The sequence below is a fragment of the Heterocephalus glaber genome, unplaced genomic scaffold, assembly GCF_053883595.1.
Source record: "Heterocephalus glaber isolate CG9 unplaced genomic scaffold, H.glaber_assembly_v1.0 deba00001509, whole genome shotgun sequence".
Taxonomy (NCBI): Eukaryota; Metazoa; Chordata; class Mammalia; order Rodentia; family Bathyergidae; genus Heterocephalus; species Heterocephalus glaber.
In genome coordinates, this window is record NW_028258325.1 from 30898886 (window position 1) to 30921873 (window position 22988).

General features: G+C 38.7%; 1 protein-coding gene across 2 annotated transcripts in view; it reads left to right on the forward strand.

Moving 5' to 3' along the window:
- The window catches only part of Pgm2 (phosphoglucomutase 2), a 34025-nt gene extending 13367 nt beyond the window's left edge, over positions 1-20658 (forward strand). For both annotated transcript variants that reach the window (XM_004867682.4, XM_004867683.4), the window contains 9 exons: positions 92-285; positions 3474-3663; positions 4370-4467; positions 5256-5436; positions 5527-5620; positions 6892-7021; positions 7628-7817; positions 12006-12139; positions 17103-20658. In XM_004867682.4, coding sequence (XP_004867739.2) covers positions 92-285; positions 3474-3663; positions 4370-4467; positions 5256-5436; positions 5527-5620; positions 6892-7021; positions 7628-7817; positions 12006-12139; positions 17103-17205 — 1314 coding nt within the window. In that variant the 3' untranslated portion in view covers positions 17206-20658. The remainder of the gene's footprint in view (positions 1-91; positions 286-3473; positions 3664-4369; positions 4468-5255; positions 5437-5526; positions 5621-6891; positions 7022-7627; positions 7818-12005; positions 12140-17102) is intronic.
- The last annotated feature ends 2330 nt before the right edge of the window (positions 20659-22988 follow it).

Consider the following 22988-nt stretch of genomic DNA (forward strand, 5'->3'; position numbering starts at 1 on the left):
AGCCTCTGCCTCCCAGAGTGCTGGGATTACAGGTGTGCATCACCTAACCCAACTAATTCTGAACTTTTTAATGAATCCCTGGCTTCTCTAGGTCTACTGGGACAATGGGGCCCAGATTATCTCTCCACACGATAAAGGGATTTCTCAAGCTATCGAAGAAAATCTAGAGCCCTGGCCTCAAGCTTGGGATGATTCTTTAATTGATGGCAGTTCCCTCCTTCACAACCCTACTGGTTTTATCAATAACGACTACTTTGAAGACCTTAAAAAATACTGTTTTCACAGGTAACTGGATTATATCTTTGCTGACTTTAAGTGAGTTAAGTAATGTGACTAGGCTAAATTCTGTCAATACAGGGGCTGTGAATCAAGGTTTGTCATGTTTTTCTTTTTCCATTCTCTCTTCTCTCTTCTCTTTTGACACAGGGTCTTGCTATGTAGTCCAGGCTGACCTTGAACCTGCAGTCCCCCTCCCTCAGTGGCTTGGCCAACCTTTCTTACAGGGTCAGATAGAAAAATACTTCTGGCTTTGCAGGTAACACGGACTCATTCTCATCTAGTCAGTTTTGAAGTTGTAGTATGCACGCAGCCACAGGTGACCTGTCAGTGCAGCAGTACCAAGCGGCTGTGTTCTCAAAACACTGTGTCCAAGCAGGGGCCTGGCAGGTAGGCCATAGGTGGCTGCCTGGTATATATATATTTGTAGGTGTGAGTATACGTGTGTGTTTATACATATATGTGTGTATATATGTTTATATGTGTACATTTTAACATACCAAAAATTATCCAGAAGGAAACACTGACATTTTCTCATCTTATGGACATTTTCTGTGCATATGCAAGCATATATATGTGTAACATATTTCAGAATCATAGTATGGGTGCAGTTTGGCCTGTGCTTTTCTTCCTCAGTTTGCCCTAGACACCTTCCTGTGTTAGTCCCTATTTGTCCTGCCTCTTTTGTTCTAAAGGCCACTGCACCCATTCGCTTAACCCAGTGACACAGACTCCATACCTTCAACCAGGTACGAAGCAGTGTAGGTGGCTGACAGAGATATCCTTCCCAGCTGTGCTGTGGGTCTCACTACTCCGGTGTCCCCCGGCAAGACACCACTGATTTAAAGAAGCTGAATTCCCAGCTTGTTTCTAGTGCTGTATTGGGCCATTTGGTGGCAGCTCCAGGACAGAGTGTGACCCCCCCATCTTATTTGAAGAGAGTGGCCATCCTCGCCCAGTGTTCACTCAGCTGCAGCGATTCTTGGGTGTTTTTCCTTCCCAAGAGAAATCTCCCAATTCCTAAATGTTGGTGACTATTTTTTCCACTGGTGCATAATCCAAACAACACCTTTGTGAAGTTTCCCTCTGCCCCTCTGCCCCAACTTGATAGAGTCTACAGGTTTTTCTTATTCCAAGTAGCACTGGGCCAACCCCCAGCGCGCAGTTTCTTGAGTCCGTGTGTGTCCCCATGAAATAACTTTCTGGCATCAGAATAATTGTATGTGCATTTACAAAGTTGATAGTGGCTAGGAAATTGCTCACCAAAAGTGTTGCAGCAGTGGATGCTCCCACCAGCAGCCTGGAACAGTATGGCCTCACATTCCTGCCTCTGTGGGGTGTTATCCAATTCTCATTTTTCCCAATGAGCTAGGTGAGAATAACATCTCACTTTCATTTGTATTCTTTAGGTATGAATAAACTTTTTTCATATTTATTTAACATATTTCCCTATGCATTTGTTCATCTTCTACATTTTGCAAAACTTCCTTATTTGTATAGAAACCTAGTCTTGTTTATTTCAAGTATTGTTTTCCCCCCTGTTGTTACTTTTGCAGTTTTTTATTAAAACTTTTTGTCGGACTTTGAAAATTTTTTGTTAATTATTGCTCTTTTGATTTATGGCTTCTGAGCTTCATGTCATACCTTAAAAGACTTCCTTTACAAAACTAAAGAAAAACATTCTTCTTGTTTTTCCTAGAACTTTTGTGTTTTTACATTTTGTAATGCTGAATCTTTTGAGTCACTGTTAATTCCTAATTTTGTATGATGTGAAATAAGGCAGAAGCTTAAGGTTCTTCTGAAAAATTTGCAGTTATACCAAAGCCATAAATTGTAGGATCTTTTTTTTACTAAGAAATGTCACCTTTAGAAAACAGTTTCTATTATTGATTGAATGTTTCTTGTGTATCAGATAATTGCTTCAGGCTCTTCACCTGTGATCTCTTCTCAATCCTGCCCAGCACTGCCTAAGGGGGCAGGTTCTATGTTTTGCCATTTTATAGTTGAGAAAGCTGACATAGAGTGGTTGGGCAACAGCCAATAGTCACTTGGCTTATAAATGGCAGAGGTCCAGAATTTAAATTCAGCGCCTGATTCCAGAGCATGACAGCCACTAAGCTTTACTGCTTCTCATAGACATTTCCCATTCCAAATTTGATCTTCTTGTTTCTCTATTCTGTTCCTTTAATCTGCCTTTTTATATCAAGTTCCATAGCTTTGTGATGTATTTTAATGTCCAAGAGATTTTTTTCAGATTTATCATCCCCAATCTATGTATTTTTCTAGATGCATTTATTTATGGATGCATGCGTACAGTACTGGGGATTGAACCCAGAGAGTGCTGAGCTGCATTTCAAGCCTTTTTTTCTTTTTCTTTTTGAAACAAAAATCTCCTTAAATTGTCCAGAGTGATCTCAAACTCTTGATCCTCCTGAGAAATTGTAATTGCAGGAATGTGTCACCACACCCAGCTCAGAGGCTTTTTTATGCAAACATGTTCTTGTTTTAAATCACTGTTCTCTTAGGACAAACCTTGTTTGTGTATTCATTTCTTCAGGCAGTCAGAGTATAAAAGTTTTTAAAAACCTTTTGTTTATTTTTCTGTAACTCGTGTTAATTTTTCTTTCTATAGTTATGCTATCTATGTTGAATCTCTAGGTCATGGTACTTTGTCAAACAGAATTGTTACTTATCAAAGAAAAACTTGTATTCATTTTTTTATATGTCCACATGTGGAATAATTCATCACAGTTTGTTGAAAGGACCATTTTGAAAGTCATATCTGAAGCTAATAAAGAATCTCAGCTCAGGCACAGCCATGGGCAGCATCCACGGCACAGCTGTGGGTCTTGTCCTGGAAGCTGCGCCTGGGCTTCTTTGTTGAATTCCGCTTTAGCTTTCAAGGAAGTACCCTAAAACATATCTGCAAGTAGGCCGACCTGCTGAAAGTAACTGTGGAGTAAAACTTAACCCTTGCATGTGTTGAGGGGAGAGAGAAGCACTTAGGGAGAGAGTGGACAAGTTTTCTCTCTTCTTTTTCCTTCTCTTTTTTAAAAAGAAACTAGGAAGTACTCAGTTGTCTTGTGTATTCTTACCCCCTTGACTTCTTAGAACCTTGAGAAGCTGATTCCTTGGTATTTTGCAAGCCTTCCAGTTTTGTGGCATAATTGTGTCTTTCGTGGTGTGTCTGATTCTAGGAGTGTGAACATCGAGACCCGGGTGAAGTTTGTGCACACTTCTGTCCACGGTGTGGGGCATGACTTCGTGCAGGCAGCATTCAAGGCCTTTGACCTGGCTCCTCCTGAGGCTGTTCCTCAACAGAAAGACCCCGATCCTGAGTTTCCAACTGTCAAATACCCGAATCCTGAAGAGGGTAAAGGAGTCTTGGTAATCTACATTTTACAAAATTATAAAATCTTCCTTGACTATAAAGTCAAAACTATTACTATGAAGTAAAATATTTCACGTTTTTGTTGTATTGGAGAAAAATGGCTTTCTTCATTGGAAATGTGTCTGTTGCTGAGTCATTAACTTCTTAAAGGAAACTTCAAACAACACATCATACCATCATGGAGTATGAGCTGAGATCTGAATAATGCTTTCAGTCAACTTAATTAACACTTAATTAAAACTTAATTGGCTATGTTTAATATCAATAGCTAACAGTAATATAATAATAATGTTATGATTTTTATCCCTCCATTTTCACCTTTCTGATATGAAGGAGTATTATTTAAATTATGGTTCACATAATATTTTTTAAGGCTAGATAACAGTGATGTTGAGAGAATTATTTTTGTTTGTTTGTGAGGTTGTTCATGCAGCAATGCCTAGAAATACCGGTCTAACCACACACAGCCTGTCACATGTGTGTGGAATCACAGGGCAGGTATGGATCGTGTACTGGCCTCATTAGCTGACCTCTGGCTTAGGAAGATAACATCTGACCAAACAAGAGCAGCTTCAGAAGTAAAGTCCACCCTTCCTTTGAAGAAAATCCTTTTTTAGCTCTTAAAAACCTGAATATGTTAAAAGACTACAATATATTCAATTCTTGATTTAAGTAATCTTTTATTTTCATGCTCTTTTTCAGACTTTATCTTTTGCTTTGGCTGACAAAATCAAGGCCAAAATTGTTTTAGCAAATGACCCAGATGCCGATAGACTTGCTGTGGCAGAAAAGCAAGACAGGTGAAATTACTTGTGATTCTATAATGGAAAATATAAAGGATAACATCTTTGGCAGTAGCATATTCCTGGGCAAGCTGAGCCCATGTGGAAACATTTTTCACTAAGTTTACATTTATTTTGCAAATCATTTCAACAGACTTTCTGTGGAGTCTCTAATAGAACAAGATGTTGATCTGAAAGGTAGAAGGATTGGATCACTGGCAAGCATAATGTAGAGCAAATCAACCCAATGAGTATCTGGAATTGAAAGTACTTTTTGTGATCCTTCCTCATGTTATAATGGATTTTAATATAAATAATGTCTCAATGCCTAACAAGGGCAATGCTCTTTGCTTGGTGCTGGCTTTGCAGTTCAGTGTTTGCTGGCTAAGGACCTGGATATTCAAAGATACGCTGGATTAGGTGGATGGACAGAGAGGAATACCAGTGGGGTATTGGCACAATGGCCAAGACAAGTTTGAATCATAGAGTTTGTACTTAGGAACAAATGTTTTAAAACATTTGACCTTTGCCAAAGATTAAAATTAAAGCATTCCATATCATATCTGATATGCTCGTTTTACACAAAATTGAAAGGCAGATAGATGTATGTCTAGGCAAACTGCCCAGTACATGGTTGCTGCTTATATGTTTATACAGTGACAGCTGTATTTCTGGCCAATTCTGTAAAGGCAAGACAAGAACAGTCTTACAGAAAGTACGATGAGCCTTGTATGCTTAGTTGTCCTATTCCCGATGCCTTCCTGAAGATCACTTCAAATGAAACGAATGGGTTGTATTTCTTTCAGTGGTGAATGGAGAGTGTTTTCAGGCAATGAGCTAGGGGCCCTCTTGGGCTGGTGGCTCTTTACTTCTTGGAAAGAAAAGAACCAAGGTCACAGTGCCCTCAAAGATACATACATGCTGTCCAGCACCGTCTCCTCCAAAATCTTGCGGGCCATTGCCTTAAAGGAGGGGTTTCATTTTGAGGTAAGATCTTCTTGAGACTTGCACATTTTCCTTTCTTTTGCTTTATAGAAGACCTAAGGCATTGCTTTTTCTTTTGCATTATCCCTGTAGGAAACATTAACTGGATTTAAGTGGATGGGAAACAGAGCCAAACAGCTCATAGACCAGGGAAAGACTGTCTTATTTGCATTTGAAGAAGCAATTGGTAAGAAGTGACAATGAGGATCAGAATCGGTTAATATATAGGATACAAATAAATGAGAAAAAGGCTTAGATCGAGTCCAACCGATCCACAGTGAAACAAGAGCACACAGTTTACTTTACTTTTCTATTTTGGGGGCTTGAGTGTTGAACTGTCCTACTCCAAAACTGGCATCTCATATTTTTTTCAATGAAAGGGGACATCTTGTGAAAATTAGGCCACCCACAGATGACTAAAGACAGTGACACTTGCACGGGGCTGCTAGCAGCTTGAGAAGTCACACTTCGGGCGAGCTGTGATGTTTCTTCAACTGTGGTGTTAAAGATCCAAACCTGAAAGGGTCCATCCACTCCAAGGGTGCTAAGGAGGGTCTTTGCTAAGTCTGCACTGGGGGAGAAGGCACAGCTGTGATGCTCTCATCAAGGTCATGGTCACATGAAAGGACTGCCCAATTCCAGCCAGAAAAGCTGAAAACCCCTTGTCCTAAACTGTCACTGTATGAGCAGAAAAAAGAGCTAGCTATAGATAGGTATATGAAATCCAAATGTTTGCCCCAGAAATCGTTTAACTGTTAACTTGGTAAAAACAGCTTAGTAAAAACTATTGTGCCTTAACTTTATGTTCATCTGTATACTGCCTGCAGCACAGACACATACATATCATTTGTTTAACTAATTGAATGAAGTGGAAAAGCTCAGTTTTTGCTTTTTTGTTAACAGATTTGGCAGAATTATCTTTTCATAGGTTTTTTACTTTTAAAAATTTTACATTGTTTCTTAACTATTAATTGTATATCTGTTACTTTGTGACTCTGGAAGAAATGGATGACACTGATCTTGACCTATAGCTGCTTATATAGATCGCTCTAAGTAACCACAAGAAAGCATAGAGGCCAGGTGCTGAGATGAATCATGTAACTATCCAGAACCATCTGTTCCAGAGAAGAAAGACACTAATATGGATTAAAGTAATTGGAACCAATTTTATATGAGTTGGAGGGACTTGGAATGAATCTCCATAGTTAATGAGTATCCTTTAGCCAGGAGGGAAAAACTTCCTCCTGGGTTCTTCAACACGTACTTCTTGAAGGCCTGCTTCATTCTAGGCACTGGGCTAACCACTTAAACATTGGATGGTTAGTGAGAACCATGCATATGCTCAATACTGTACCACTCCTAATGTGCGACAGTCAGGGTGCGTGCACGCATATACCTGCTGCTGTGTAGGAAAGGAATCCACTCCGAAAGGTATGTGTATGACCTGTATTTCTGCAGGATACATGTGCTGTCCTTTTGTTCTGGACAAAGACGGAGTCAGTGCGGCTGTCATAAGTGCAGAGCTGGCTAGCTTTCTAGCAGCCAAGAATTTATCTTTGTCTCAGCAGCTAAAGGCCATCTATGTGGAGTAAGTTTCTATTGATTCTATTTGATTAAAGTAATATTTAAAAAATTTTTATTATCCTCATGTGCATGACACACTAATATTCATTCTAATGCTTTTGCTTGGGTGATGAACTTTGTTTCTTATGAAAAATATGATCATCTTTTCCATTTGATATTTAATTACTTATTAGTAATTACCATTTCCGGGTGCATTACTTCTTAGTAAGTGAGAATGTTGTGGAAATGGCTGATTAAAGAATAGGATTTTAGATATCCTATGTCCAAAAAAGAAAAAAATGATTAAATATATTCATACTGCATCCATTCAGTCTTTGTAGCAAGTATCGAACCCTACCAGTATGGTACAAAACAGAAACAGACAGCATACAAAATAATGCACATGAAGTGGCTTTGTTCCAATAAAAATTTAATTTACACATACAGACTGAAGGCCAATTAGTCATTTGGTGATCCTGGGGGTGGACTGTTGGACCTCTTTTTTAATGCGAAGTTATTCTTTCAAAGCTAGTGATGGTTATTTGTTTAGAACATACTAGTTGATATATCCTGTGCATGCTCTGCAGACTTATTTATTGCTCATTTTGCACACATTTCTATTTTTTGATAGGTATGGCTACCACATTACCAAAGCTTCATATTTTATCTGCCATGATCAAGACACCATTAAAAAATTATTTGAAAACCTGAGAAACTATGATGGGAAGAATAATTATCCAAAAGCTTGTGGCAAATTTGAAATTTCTGCCATCCGGGACCTTACAACTGGCTATGATGATAGCCAGGCTGATAAAAAAGCTGTAAGTAATCCTTGTTTCTGAAAGCTGAACTCTTTTCTATTTAAGTTTTTTATAATTTGAGTGGATTCACTTATTCAATCATATAATTAGTTGAAGCTGATTTTAGGTATTTAAGCATGATGATAAATAAGCTATAAAATAAATGGGAAATTAAGTATCATAGGCTAGAACTAAACGGAGCCTTATTAGTCATCTTAGCCCATGCGATCCCTTAACACATAAGGAAGTTAACACAGAAATGCAGAACCTGTCTGTGACCACATACCCATTTGGTGGTGGTTGTCTTAGTATTTTCTCATTGCTCAGGCACAATACCCAACACCTGCAAATTAAAAGAGGACAGATTTATTTTGGCTCTCAGTTTGTAGAGGTTTCAGTCCATATTCAGCTGGCTCCAAGGCAGGCAACATAGCAGAGGGGCCTGGCAGGGAGAAAGGCCTCACCATGTGGCAGGCAGGAAGCAAAAAGAGATCAAGGGAGGAGTGAGGGAGGTGCAACCTTCAGGCCACGCCCCCAGTGACCCACCTCCACCAACCAGGGCTCACCTCTCAACATCACATTTAACTACAAACTCACACTCTTGTTATCCATTCACCTCCCCAAAGCCCCACCTATGAGTTCATGAGGCTTTAAGGGGCCACCTAGATATAAACCATGACAATGGTCCCAGAGAATTTGGGTCTTGTAACTCTGGATCCGGCTTTCCCTTTCTATCCCTTTCTCTTGTCAGCTGCATCAGAGTCACGGAGAGGGCTGGTCAACACTCAGAGTGCTACAGCCCACCCTGGAGTTTCTGACTGAGTAGGTGTGCGGTGGGGACCAAGAATTTACTTTCTAACAAGTTTCCAGGTGCCCGGATGCTGAAACTGGTCTACCCTTTGAGAACCACTGCTTACTCTGTAGTTCATGACATTATTCTCTCAATGTTAGCTGCTAGCTGTAAACCATGAGTTTGCATTCTATACATGGTGTGGATCCTCTACTTGGGCCAAAGGTGGCAGAAAAATTATTGCTAACTATAGCAAGGGGTGAGGAGGAGAGTAGTACTGCCTTTATGAAATGTTAGATCTTCTTTTATATTTACTATGTTGTATTTTTATTTTCATCTTCTCGCAATATATTTTTGAGAAATAAATAGTATTAAAAGGGTTATGACAGGGCCGGGGATTTAGCTCAGTGGTGCCTCGCCTGCCTGACAAGCGCAAAGTCCTGAGTTCGATTTCCAGTACAGGGAAAAAAAAGGGAAGTTATGACGTATCTGTTGCCATTCTGAGACAACCACACCCTCACAATTGTTTCTACACGTGTTCACGACAAAACTTCTCAATAATGTGCTCATATGGTGATTTTTTTTTTTTTTGCTTATCAAGGTTTAGAGATGATTAATTTTCTATCATGGAAAATTAATTAATTAATAAACTATAAGTATTTCATTCTTATACTTCCTATATTCAATACTCCCTGTCTCTGCCCTCACACAATCTGAGCTTTTGTTGTGACTAATTATTGTAGCCTGCATGGCTAAGTGGTATATTTTCAACTAGACATCCCTAATTTGATTAAAAATGTAGCTATCACCAGTTCTTCCCAAATCTTTCAAGTACCTCTCAGTAGAGTATCCACATGGTCCTGGATCCAGCTCTTCTGCAATTCCATTTGCCAACTGTTCTCTGGCTTGGATACATAGCTGTCATCCTAGAAATGCCCTTTGTGAGAGTTGTGACCCTTGCTCCTGACCTCATGGCTTCCTTTTTCTGTATTTATTTTCCTACATCACATTCTCTAATTGCTTCCTGAGAAAAAGTGAATGAGAGGTAAATTTTTAGAGCCATTTAAGTCTGAAGTTGTCTCATTCTGCCCTCTCACTTTATTGACTCAGTTTTGAAAGCATGGCTCCATTATTGTTCAGTCTCAAGTAGTTCATGGAATATCCACTTGTTCTTTCCTTCAGCAAACAGTTGAGCCTGCTGTATGTGTGTACAGGGACGTGAATGTCACACTTAGTCACTTCCTTGCAACTGTTTTTTTCTGTCTGGGAAGGTTTTAGGAATTTTAACTTCATGTTCTAAGATTTCACAGTGATGTGCAATGGTCTATGTCTCTTTTTATTCACTTTTCTGGGTACTTTGTGGGCCTTGTTTGGCCTATGAGTCATTTAATTCTGAGTTTTCTTGATTATACGTCAAGGAAGGGGGCTGGTTGAGTTTTTAAATAACTTTCCTTTTTTGAAGATCCCCTAGGTAGAGGCCGGCTTTCCAAGACTGACGCTGTACTTTTGTTATTTTATGTTTTTCTTTCCTGTTGTCCATCTCTGTCTTCTACTTTTGAGGAGATCTCTTCAACTAATTTTCAGTGTTTCTGTTGACTGTTGCAGCTTTTATGAAGTCATTCAAAATAGTGCCCTATCTCTCTAAGATATTAGTTGTACCTTTAAATATAAATCTTATGACTGTAATCCTAGCACACAGGAGGCTGAGGCGAAAGGATCACCAGTTCAAAGCCAGTTTGGGCAACACAGTTCAGTCCTGTCTGAAAAAAATAGAGAAATCTTTTTCTCTCTTAGTTTTGGATTTTGCCATTTATCCAGTGTTTTCCCAGGAGGCTGGCCATCCCTAATTATCCTTTAGATACTTCGATTTTGGTTTGTTATTGTTGTTTGGCAGTACTGAGGATTGAACTGAAGACCTTCGCACCAACCTACATCCTCAAGACCTACATCCCCAACCCTTTTAAAATTTTTAAAATTATGGGATAGAGACTTGCTAAGTTGCCCAAAATGGGCTTGAACTTCAAATCCTCCTGCCTTAGCCTTCTAAAGTGCGAGGATTGCAGGCGTGAGGCACCATGCCCAGCTTCCTTTGCAGACTTTGATTGGCTGGTCTCTGTATATGTGTGAGTCAAGTAACCTACTTCACTCCAGGGATATTGGGTAACAAGTTAGTGTCTTACAGGGGACCCTCATTTGGGGCTGTTAGATTGCTCCAGAAAATCCTGAACCTAGCTGAGGTCTAGAAGCTGGGGTGCCACCGCCCTGGAAATGTGTGGGGACAGGGTGGGGCCGTCCCACTGTTCTCCCTGCTCCGCCCTCCGCGGTGCCTCTGGCTCAGTCTTTGGAGAATTAAGCAGCTCGGTAGAGATGGAGCCGAGCTGGTTCCCTGACTCTGTAGGCTGCGGTCCGGATCTTTCCAACAGAGCCTGTGTGTTACCCCTGCCGCACACAGCCCTTTGTGTATCTGCTGCCTTCCGTTCCTTACCATGGCCGGATTCTGCAGCATGGGACTCCAGCGGTTTCCGGTCTCTGGCTCCTGCTCAGGCCCTTAGATCTATTGCCACGAGTCACATCTCACCAGTTCTGCAGCTCCGTCTGTTCTGACTTCCATGTTTGCCCAGAAACCCTATTAACTGATACATCCTCTTTTCCTCTTTGCCCTTGTGTTTATTCTTGTGAAAATATTTCAACCCATAATTTTAGTGGAGTGGAGGTTTTTTTGGTGGAAATTGGAAACTATCAACTATAAATATATCTACACTTACCAGAAGTTTTATATTTAAAAAACAAACTCCTTATGGACTTTTTGGAGCTAAATTTCATTGTGCAACAATGAGATATGATCAAAAAAAAATTTTGAGCTGGATATGTTGGCACTTGCCTGCAATCCACAGCATCCTGGACGCTGAGGCAGGAAAATTGCTGGTAAATTCAAGGCCAGCCTGATCTACATAGTGAGACCCTGTCTGAAAGAAATAAACAAAAAAATTTTGTGTGTGTGTGTGTAGTGCATTATTTGTTGAAACCGGTTTCTTGTGGAATGATGTGTTTAATTTGACTATAACTTTAGTAGCTTTAATATCTAGGGAGATTTAAAAAAAGCCCGTTTATGGAGTTACTTGATGTTCATAAATTAGTATCACCATTTAGTATTTCATTCATATGGAGTACATTTTCTGATCTCCATTGTCTTGGGCCAGGGATTTAGCTCAGTGGTTCCGCTGCCTGCCTTGAAAGCACAAGGTTCCGAGTTAGATCCCTGGTACCAAGTTAGATCCCTGGTACCAAAAAAAAAAAATTGTTATTGTCTTACCATTATATTTGTCTGACATTTTTTATTTCCTTATCCTGGAGGAATATTAGGCCAGAACAGTTTATGTTACCATTTAAAGATATGACATGTGTAAATTAATTCCTAGGTGCTTCCTACTAGTAAGAGCAGCCAAATGATTACCTTTACCTTTGCTAACGGAGGCGTGGCCACCATGCGGACCAGCGGGACAGAGCCCAAAATCAAGTACTACGCAGAGCTGTGTGCCCCTCCTGGAAACAGGTGAGATGGGACAGCAGCTGGTGTGACTTTCATTCCCCAGACTTCCTACTTCGCTGTGTTCAAGTGCTGAGTGCAAGTTTTCATCTTTCTAGTGTATAGTTCAATTGGAAACTGTGTCAGTGTTGTAAAATTAACAGTTGCATGAGCATCTAGGGGAGAGTACTTAATTCTTTCTTACTTCTACCTGTCTTTGTATGGGAAAAGTATAGTCCTCATTCCAGTAATAATTAAAAAACTTCCCTTTTTCTCTGAGTATTTTGTTTGGTAACTTGTACCAGTGAATTTTTCTCCTTTCCACCTGGAGCTTTCCCATGTCGCTGATAAAATAAGTTAAAATGCCTGGCATATAAACACCCTTGATATCTACACAGGTCTGAGCCAGGTCCCAGGGAGGACAAAGAGCTACATCAGGAAGAATCTTTGCCACCAAAAAGAGCAGATGGGCTGGTAGCTTCAGGGTCCTGTTTTTGTGCCCTTGGCAAAAAGTTTGAGTTGGTCACCTTCTACCGTCATAACGTTTTGAACTTTCACACCCACAGTGCCTGTCTCTATCTCATTTAAATGTGATACTGCATACCTGTTGGACACTGAGCTAACTGGCACTCCCTTAAGATATGCTGAGAATCAGGATCATGTCTTCAAAAGGTGTCCAATAGAAATCAAAAGCCATATATGCGACTTAAAATTTTCTACTAAACTCATTTTTAAAAAGGGAAAACAAACAGGTGAAATTAATTTCAGTATTTATTTAACTTAATATAGTGTATCCAAAATAGTACCATGACGTGTTTCAAAATTATAAAAAATTATTAATGAGATATTTTACAAAAAAAAGATTTCTAATCCTCAGAATCCTTTCTACATATATGCTGACAGCATATCTCAATTTGAATACTAATTTTTATTGACTATGCATGATCAGTATTTACATTTCATAAAGTTTACAGTAGAAAAATACAGAGTTTGATGTCCAAATTATTCCAAACACTGAATCAAGTGTCAGTTTTTAAATTTAAATTTTTTGGGCAAAAGCTCAACCAGTAAATAAACACATAAACAGCTCATTTTCTAAGAATTATGTATTACCAATAGTTTATTGTAGTACTGTGAAGTACCAAAGTTTCCATATGGTTAAATGATCAGCTATTCGTTACATGTTGAGTGTGGCTTTCCATAGGCATTCTCACTTAGTATTTTTATATTTCTGTATATCATTCTTTGAAAAACAAATGTACATCAGTCCAACTTAAGTATATTTTCTCTGTATCTTTGTCTTTTCTTTCTAATATGCCATGAAATGTATCTAATATTTCATAAAACTTTTCTTTATAATAATAACACTGAGTTTAAAGCTCTATGCCATTTAAATTTTTCACACAGCTTATTGAGTGAATATTCGATTCAAATGTTTGTCTATATATTGCTGAAAAAAACTTTGAAAAATTGTCCTTGTATTGCATTTATTGAAATGTTGCTTCCATCTATTAAGTAGAGTATTAGGTTCAAGGTTGGCTGATGCGTACAATGTCCTGGCTTAGGATATCACATACCTACCGTCCAACAGTGTTAAAGCCATGACTATGATAAACTTAAAGGTTATTAATATATTTTATATTGTGGATTTAATTTATAACTAGAATTCCACAACCTACCATTCATTTAGAACAGAAAATCTTTTGCAAATATAAGTCCTGCTGTTTGAAAGTATTTTTGTTGGAGGAGATATCTTTAGTTTTGTCCAGCCTTTTATTTTAGAAAATTTCAAACTTGTTGAAATATTAAAATAGTAATGCAATGAACCCACCTACCCTTCACCCCATGGGTTGACAATATTTTTTCTGTAAGGAGCCAGGGAGTAAATATCGTAGGGTTTGCAGGCCATGTGGTTTCTGCTGAAAATACACAGCTCTGCAGTTGTAGTGCAAAAGCAGTCATATACATAAAGGAATGGATGTAGTTGTATCCCAATAAAATTTTATTTGTAAAAACAGATCATGAGGCATTATTTGCTGGCCCCAACTTATACTCAGTCATGGCTAACATTTTGCAGTATTTGCTCTCAAAAAATATGTATTTTTCCCCTAACTTACTTGAAAGTAAGTGCAGTCTCCATAATACCTCACTACTAAATACTGCTATGCGTCAGCTAGGATCAAGGACACTCCCTTGTTACCCCAGTCCTATTAAACAATAGCTGTATCAAGGCAGGGTTCCAACAGAGAAACAGCCAGTGGATTGTATATACTAAGAGGTTTATTCACGGGATTGGCTGTGATTGTGGTGCTGGCTGGCTGCAAGTCTGAGGTCCATAAGTCAGGCTGTCCGGAAAGCAGGCTGGAGTTCTCAGGCCAGGAATGCAGTTGCAGGGCACAGGTGAAATTATTCAGGACAACCTCAGTTCTGCTATTAATGCCATTCAGAACCTGACCCATCCAGATCGTCTAAAAAATCTCCTTCATTTAAAGTCAACTAATTATAAAGATTAATCAGATTACAGAATACTTCCCAACCATACCAAGATTAGAATTTGAGAAACTGGGGAAATTGATGGAAATTCCAGATTGCCTGAAAATCCCCCAAATAGCTCTTTTCTTCCAATCTAGAATCAAACTGAGGGTCCTGCATTGTATTTAGTTCTTATGTAGCTTATATGGTTTTTCATGATGAATAGGGAAAAAAAGCATCTAATTACGTATAATACTTTGCTATATGTTTTCATAAAATAATCCACCTAGATTTAGACCTCCAAAACAAGAATTTCTAAACTGGTGAGTGTGTCCTATTGTTTTTTAAGATGTTAAAAAATATTCTCACAATTTAATTTAAAAATGGAACATTTTAGGGCTGGGGATTTAGCTCAGTGGTTCTGGCGCCTGCCGCGCAAGTGCAAGGTCCCGAGCTCAATCCCCAGTACAAAAAAAAAGGAACATTTTAGTGATTAAAATGGGGAAGAGTAAGACAAAACTTTCATTTTAGGAATGATCGCATCACTAAACCACATACAGTAGTACTGATTTTCTTTCTGCACATAAGAAGCACAGTGTCAAAAACGTTAAATCGACCAATATATAAAAAGGAATCAATATGCATATGTGCCATAGTTAAAAGCCAAACTTGATTAATAAATAAAGTTGATAATAAATTCTCTGAATTTTTAGTTTGAAGGTTTTTTAAAAATAATTATGGAGAACTGTTATTTACTTCAAAGCACAAGTATAGAAAAGGAAAAGAGACTAGTATAATCAATAAGTTTTTATAAGCATAATTTCTGTATACAGTGGACCCTTGATTTACAAACTCAATTCATTCCCAAGGGCTGGTTGTAACTCAAGTTGGTCAGTTGAAGCTCAGGCTCCTCTACACAGCCTTCAAAGCCTGTCTTCTGTATACAGGCAGATCTCAGTGTCCTTACAGAGACACTGGCCCAGGATTTCTCAGTTAACCCCACACAGGAAAGAACGTTGTAATGTTCCTTCCAGAACTCTTTAAGGGTTAAATCTGTATCTGAGACCATCTGGAAACACAAGCAGCCGGCATTTGGGTCATAACTCAAGACTTTGTTCATTAAAACTAAACTACTGGGCCTGGGGATTTAGCTCAGTGGTTCCAGTGACTGCCTCACAAGTGCAAGGTCCCAAGTTTGATCCCCGGTACCAAAAAAAAAACCTAAACTACTGATCATAACCTAAATTATTTATATGTCAGGCTGGTCATAACTCGAGGGTCCACTGGTATGTTGCCAATAGGGATAAAAATAATTATAATTATAATAAATACAGTACAATAAATACAAAAAATAATTACAATAACTAATCAGATTTATTGAAGTCTTTGTGCCAGGTTCTGTGCTAAGTTCTATATATATATCTCAGTAACTCCCTTGGGTACAGCAACTCTTTTGAGAGGGGAAAGTCTATCCCAATTTTACAGATGAGGAATCAAGGAGGCTAGGCCACTTGCCCAAGGGCACAGAGATAGTGTGTAACAGACCCAGAATTAATATCTGTAACAAAATTGGTTGCTCTGATTGTACTCTGCTATTGCAGTGTGAAAATGATCTTAACTAATTACAAGGCTTGTCATTCCCATTCAAATAAACTCTGCATATAAACTTTGCAGATGGCTGTGCATGAAGTAATGGAAAGTATGATGGATTTAGTTTTTCTAATGTTAAGCTTTAGGTATTTATAGTAACTCACACTAGTAACCTGGTCAGCTGCAAGTCAATTTTATCTATTATTTACTTTCTAATTTTTGCATATAAATGAATGTTTCCTATATCCTTAAAAACTTGTTTTTCTTAGAGGGATGAATTTCCCTAGATTTACCTTTATGCTTTACATAGTTGTGGCAGTTTTGTTCTGGAGGTTGATCAATAAAGGTAAAATGCTGGTGTTTGACCGCCCAGACCTGTGAGGAGCTTCCCAGCTATGTGCATTCTAGACAGGTAGCTCAGCTTTTGACAGCTTGAGGACAAACCTCAGCAAAAACAGTCATAACTTGGCAGACTCAGGACTTCACACAGACATTGATGGTGAAAGCTCAGCAGGTTTTAAAGGCATTTAGAATCAAGAAAGCTTTTTCTGTTATTAGGTGGAAGCATTGTAGCTCTTTTGGGGATGCAAGGCCAGAAATTGTGTTTCCTTAAAAATCATTCTGAGAAAAAAAAACAAACCCTTATGAGAAGAACAGGGATAATTTTGTTTATAATGGGAAGTTGGGAAAACCTTTAGGGAAAGTAATACTTTTTGCTCATGGGGGTTTTTTGTTTGTTTTTTTTTTGTTTTATTTTGCCTAAGTCAACAAATGCATTCCCATGGATAAGTCATTGGAGTTCTATTTTTTTCTGATTTTGTCCTCTTCTCGAGGTTAAATTTCAGTGTCACTTGGTTAATTGGGAAAGCATTTAAACTGTGCTCTAGAATAATCCATTCCTCTGGATTTTTTCCCCTTTATTTTTCAGTGATCCTGAGCAGCTGAAGAAGGAACTGGACGAACTAGTCAATGCTATTGAAGAAAATTTTTTCCAGCCACAGAAGTACAATCTGCAACCAAAGTCAGAGTAAAATATTCCAGCCTTGAACATGATCATACTTACCGCCAGTGAAGGTGATTGGCTTTTTCAAGCAATTTTTTTGAAGGCCAAATGATTCAAATTATCATTATTATAAGTATTTATATATCTTAAATAGATCTACATTCTTCATTGCTTTATGTTTAATCTTTAAGGTGACTAAAGAAAAGACAGCTAAACCTAACAAACCAATGTGACTGTTAAAATGTTAAGCCTGAGCACAGTGTTTTCTAAATGAAGATTTTATAAGAAACTAACTTTCAAAAACAGATTGTAGGCCAGAGATTTAGCTCAGTGGTTCTGTGGCCCGCCTAGAGTTCGATCCCCAGTACCAAAAAACGACAACAAAAAAATCAAAAACAGATGTAATTAACATGCCTTAATTTGCATAAACGTATGTCTACTGTAATTTTTTTTTTACATATAGTTGAAATAGTCAAGAAATGTGGGAAATGGTGGAATTGAGCGATCTAGGTGTAAGAATAGATCACAAGAAGTTTGTTAACTAAGAGAATTAAGTCGTTTCTGGGAAATTCCACAAGCCTGTTTGTTAAAAGAATGCCAGAAAACTTTGAGACCTTGTAAAAGTCTCACAGGAGAAAAACAGGTTTTCCTAGTTTTCTTATTTAGCATTTTCCGGGATCAGAGGACTGGGACCCAATGACTCTACCGGTGGTAAGAGAGATACCACTCATTATGCACATCTGTGATGTTTATGGTAGGCCGGTGGGCTTGATTTTGGCTGAAATCATCCTGGTCTCTTGATACTATCTGATAAGAAGAGGGCTGCAGTGTGCTCTTTGATGTATGGGATTGGTGAATGTAAACAGGGGACTTGTGAATTCTCCTGTAGCTTTTTTTTTTTTTTTTAAATTCTTTTATTGGTACATTGTAGGTATACAACACAGTTACATTTCTCATTGGGAATTGTACCTTTACATAATGCATCTTGGTTCTTATTTTTTCCCCATTCCTAGCCCTACCTTCATGCCCTCCACCCTTCCCTATTTACAAAGACTTTATTTCCATTTTTTCCATTTCTCAGCATTTTTCCTTTCCCTTCTTTCCTTTCCCCTGCCCCTCCCACTACCCCTACCCCTTTGGACCTTTTCTTCCTATTTTGCATTATCGGTTATTCATTCTAATCATTGGTACATTTTAGGTATACAATATAATGACATTCATCATTGGAAATTTGCACCTTTACATAGTCTCTCTTGGTTCTTATTTTTCACCCTTGCCCAGCCCTCCCTTCAACCCCTCCAGTCCTCCCTATTTACAAAGATTTTGTTCCTATTTTTCCATTTTCTCATATTAATCTCATTCCCTTCTATCCTTTCCCCTAGCCCTCCCACTTCCTTCCCCTTTGCCCCTTTTCTTCCTATTTCACATTACCCATTATACATTTAGTCCTTATTTATTTAGTCCTTATTGAGAAACTTTCAGTTTCTCACACCAGAGCAAATAATTCCTTTCACAATAGCATCCAAAAAACTGAAATACCTAGGAATCATCCTAACGAAAGAAATCAAAGACCTCTTCTCTGAATAGTATGGCACTCTGAAAAGAGAGATTGAAGATGATATCAGAAAATGGACAGACATCCCCTGCTCCTGGGTAGGAAGGATTAATAGAGTGAAAATGGCCATACTTCCAAAACTGCTATATAGATTTAATGCAATTCCAATTGAGATCCCAGCAGCACACTTCATGGACCTTGAGAAAGCAATCCAAAAATTCATTTGGAACAAGAAGAGACCCAGAATAGCGAAAGCAAGTCTAGGTAACAGAGACATGGCAGGGGGTGTCACAATCCCCAACCTGCAACTCTACTACAAAGCTACTGTGATAAAAACAGCATGGTACTGGCAAAGAAACAGACCTGAGGACCAGTGGGACAGATTAGAAGATGCAGAAACAATGCTAGACACACTCAGCCATCTCATCTTTGATAAAGGAGCCAAACACCCTCACTGGAGGAAAGATAGCATCTTTAATAAATGGTGCTGGAAAAATTGGGCTTCGACTTGCCAAAGATTAAAACTGGACCTATATCTCCCGCCATGCACTAAACTAAAATCAAAATGGATTAAAGATCTAAATATTAAAATAGAAACTCTGAACCAGCTGGAACAGAGGTTAGATAGAACCCTTGAAGACATCGGTGTAGGAAAAGATTTTATGAACAAAACCTCAGTTGCCCGTGAACTAGCACAAACAATCAACAAGTGTGATCTCTTCTTATTAAAAGGCTTCTGCACAGCAAGAGAAACCACCAGCAGTGTGAAGAGACAACCCACAATGTGGGAAAAAATCTTCACCTGCTCTTCCTCAGACAAAGGTCTACTATCTCGAATCTATAAAGAACTTAAAAAGATCAGACCTCCCAAATTTAAAGACCCAATCTGAAAATGGGCATCTGAAATGAACAGACATTTCTCAAAAAAAGAAGTAGAAATTGCAAATAAACATATGAAAAAATGCTCACCATCACTGGTCATTCGAGAGATGCAAATGAAAACAACACTAAGATTCCACTTCACTCCAGAAAGAATGACTGTTATCATGAAATCAACCAATAACAAATGCTGGTGGGGCTGTGGGGAAAGAGGAACCCTGCTCCACTGCTGGTGGGAGTGTAGACTGGTGCAACCACTGTGGAAATTAGTATGGAGATACCTCAAAGAACTAGGACTGGAAGTCCCATTTGACCCCGCTATTCCACTGCTGGGGATCTTCCCCCCCCAAAATTAAAAGAATCATACCACAGTGATATATGTGCACCCATGTTCATAGTAGCACAGTTTGTAATAGCTAAAACTTGGAAACAGCCCAATTGCCCATCAACTGGAAACTGGATAAAGAAAATGTGGTTTTTTAATAAAATGGAGTAGTACTCAGCCATAAAAAATGAGAAATTAGAGACATTTTTAGCTAAGTGGATGCACATTGAGGCCATACTCTTAAGTGAAATAAATAGGACACACATGTATAAATCCTGTAGCTTTTATGAGTCACTTAAAGTCACTGGTTATCATCAGAGGTTAAAATCAGAAAAACAATGGCCAGAATAACTAAGCTGCTTTTCTACGTGTATAAAACCCTTGCTTCTTTCCTTTGTGATTGTTGAATAGTGCCAGAGGAATTACACTGCTGTTCGTCCCCCAGGCTGTCTCCTTTTCTTTCTTTAAAAGTCGGTGCTTTCCGGGGTTCCAGGTCTCCCTCTAGAGAGACCATCAACAAAGAAACCCATACAGTTATTAAATTCTGGGGTATCATGTAGGATAGCCTCTTTTTAAGTATATGTACATTTATGTTTCTGTCATTTACTTACAAAGTAAAACAAATGAATCCATCAAATATATTCAATATTTGGGGAAATGTTTGGGGAAAATGTGATTCACAGGAATCTGTAAAGTGGAATAAAAGGATGCTCTAAAAAGGATTTCTTTTTAACCTCGTTAGTTCTAATAATGCTGTGTGTTGTATACATGCTAGGAAAAAACAGCTTACCTGTCTTTGTTCAATGTGTCGAAGTTCATTTTATCTCTTTAAACCAATTAGGTGTTTACAACTTGCAAAATAGCTTACTATTCAGTTTTGTATTTAGCAAAATCTGTTCCTTCTACCTTTTCACAGTTCATGACCCTATAACCATTCAGAATTATTCCACTTGAGAGCCAGGCATGGTGGGGCACACCTTTATCCCAGGACTTGGGAGGCTGATGGAGGAGGATCACTGAGTTATAGGCCAGCCTGGGCTCCATAGTGAGTTCAACACGAGTCTGAACTGCATAGTAAGACCCTGTCTCAAAAAACAACAACAAAAAAAGACGAAAAAAGAATTATTCCACTTGAGCACACGTGAGTTAGTACCGAATTTTTCTTTATATATTTTATAAAGATTTTTTTTGTTTGTTTTTTTGTTTTTTCAGCAATGGAATTTGAACCTAGAGCCTCACACGTGCTAGGCAATTATTCTACCACTGAGTTACATCCCAGCCCCTGGGATGTTTTATTTTTAAAGCAAATCATTGTCATTGTTATTACTACAACCAACCTAAATGATTATTACCAGGTTTTTTAAAAAACGAAGATTTATAATATTATTGACTTTTTTTGTAAAGGAAAAAAGTGTTTTTATACCTTCATGATGTACAGTTTGTGTCTTACCAGAATTTCCTTTTTAGATAGTCTTCCTATGTAGCCCTGGCTGGCCTTGAACTCTCAATCCTTCTGCCTCAGGCTTCTGAGTGCTGGGATTGCAAGCATGTGTCACCACAACCAGCCCTACCAGAACTCTTAAATCTAGACTATTCAACATATGCTATCAACTGTTTTATTGTAGGAGTCATAATTATTTTAGTTTTATAATATTTTTTAGTCTCAGACTCTACACTGGGAAAAAAAGAAACATTAGGTGATTATCCTTTCCACAAACTCTTTTGAATGTGTACCCTGAATGAGACCATCATCACAGAATTTGGGTCTGGAAATACAAAGTTGTTTAAGACCCAGTCCTGCTCTGATAGAACTCACAGGCTACCCAGAGGGCTAGTATGTAAAGATATCTACCAGTTATATCATATGAGTTATTTGCAAGTACTCAGCCTTCAGAAATGTGGGGAGGGGTTCTCTGCCCAGAAAAGCTTCACAGATGTAACAATCTTCTCCATCAGGAGTGAGGAGCAATTGACAATGGAAAAGTCTTCCAAGCAGAGTCCAGCATCAACAAAAATGTACATGAGCTGGCAAATTAAGGAGAGGGGAACTGGTGAAAACAGAACTCAGATGTAAATGTCTGCATGTGCCCTACTTGTTATAGCTTATATTTAGATGTCTCCCAAAGCCTTGTGTGCTCATATGTGGGACTTCTGGGAGGTGCCTGGATATGAATGTGTTTTACTGGATCATAGATATGTGATAATTGGGTTAGTTCACTGATTGGTTTAGCAAGCATAGTTCTGGGTGTGAATAAAAGGAAGGCCCACCCTGGGTGTGGGTGGCCCCAACCAATATGTTTGTATCCTGAATGAAATAAAAAGGGAAAGGGAGGCTCACTGCTTGTTGCTTCTTGCCTGCCATGCCATAAGCTGTTTCTCTTCTGCCAGGCCCGTGCACCATGGTGCCCTGCCTTGGTGGGAGTCGACTATGGACTGAAACCTTTATAGTGAACTAAACCCTTTCCTCCTTTAAATTGAGAGGGTCAGGTATTTTGACCCAGCGATGAGAAAGTAAGATACTACTTCTCTGCTGCTCATATGAGCAGATGACTCAGTTGGACCAAGAGGGGATCCCCCCAACTCTATTTCTTGCCTATATTTCTAAGAAATAGCATACCACAGATGCTCATTAAGTATTTAACGTCTCCCTGTTATTACAGGATATAAGGTAGCACTCATTACCTGATATACACATCTCAACACCAAAAGGCCTCTGAGTTTTAATTTTGACCTGCTGTGAACCAGCTCTGTGATCTTGGCCAAATCACCCTCTCAGTTTTGTCTTTTTTTTTTTTAAAAAGACTTTAAAGGCATTTTTAGTTTCCCAGCAAAATGAAGAGGATGATACAGAAATATCCATACATCCTCACACCCATATATGCATAGGCTTTCCCATTACCAACCCACCAGAGTGTGATTTGTTAGTAGGTGAATTTAAGACCATCCTAATCACCCAAACTAGAGACTGCGAAAAGGTCAGTGGTTGCCAGGAGCCAGGAGGGAGAGTGAGACGAATGAGCAGAGCACAAAGGATTTTTAGGGCAGGGAAAAT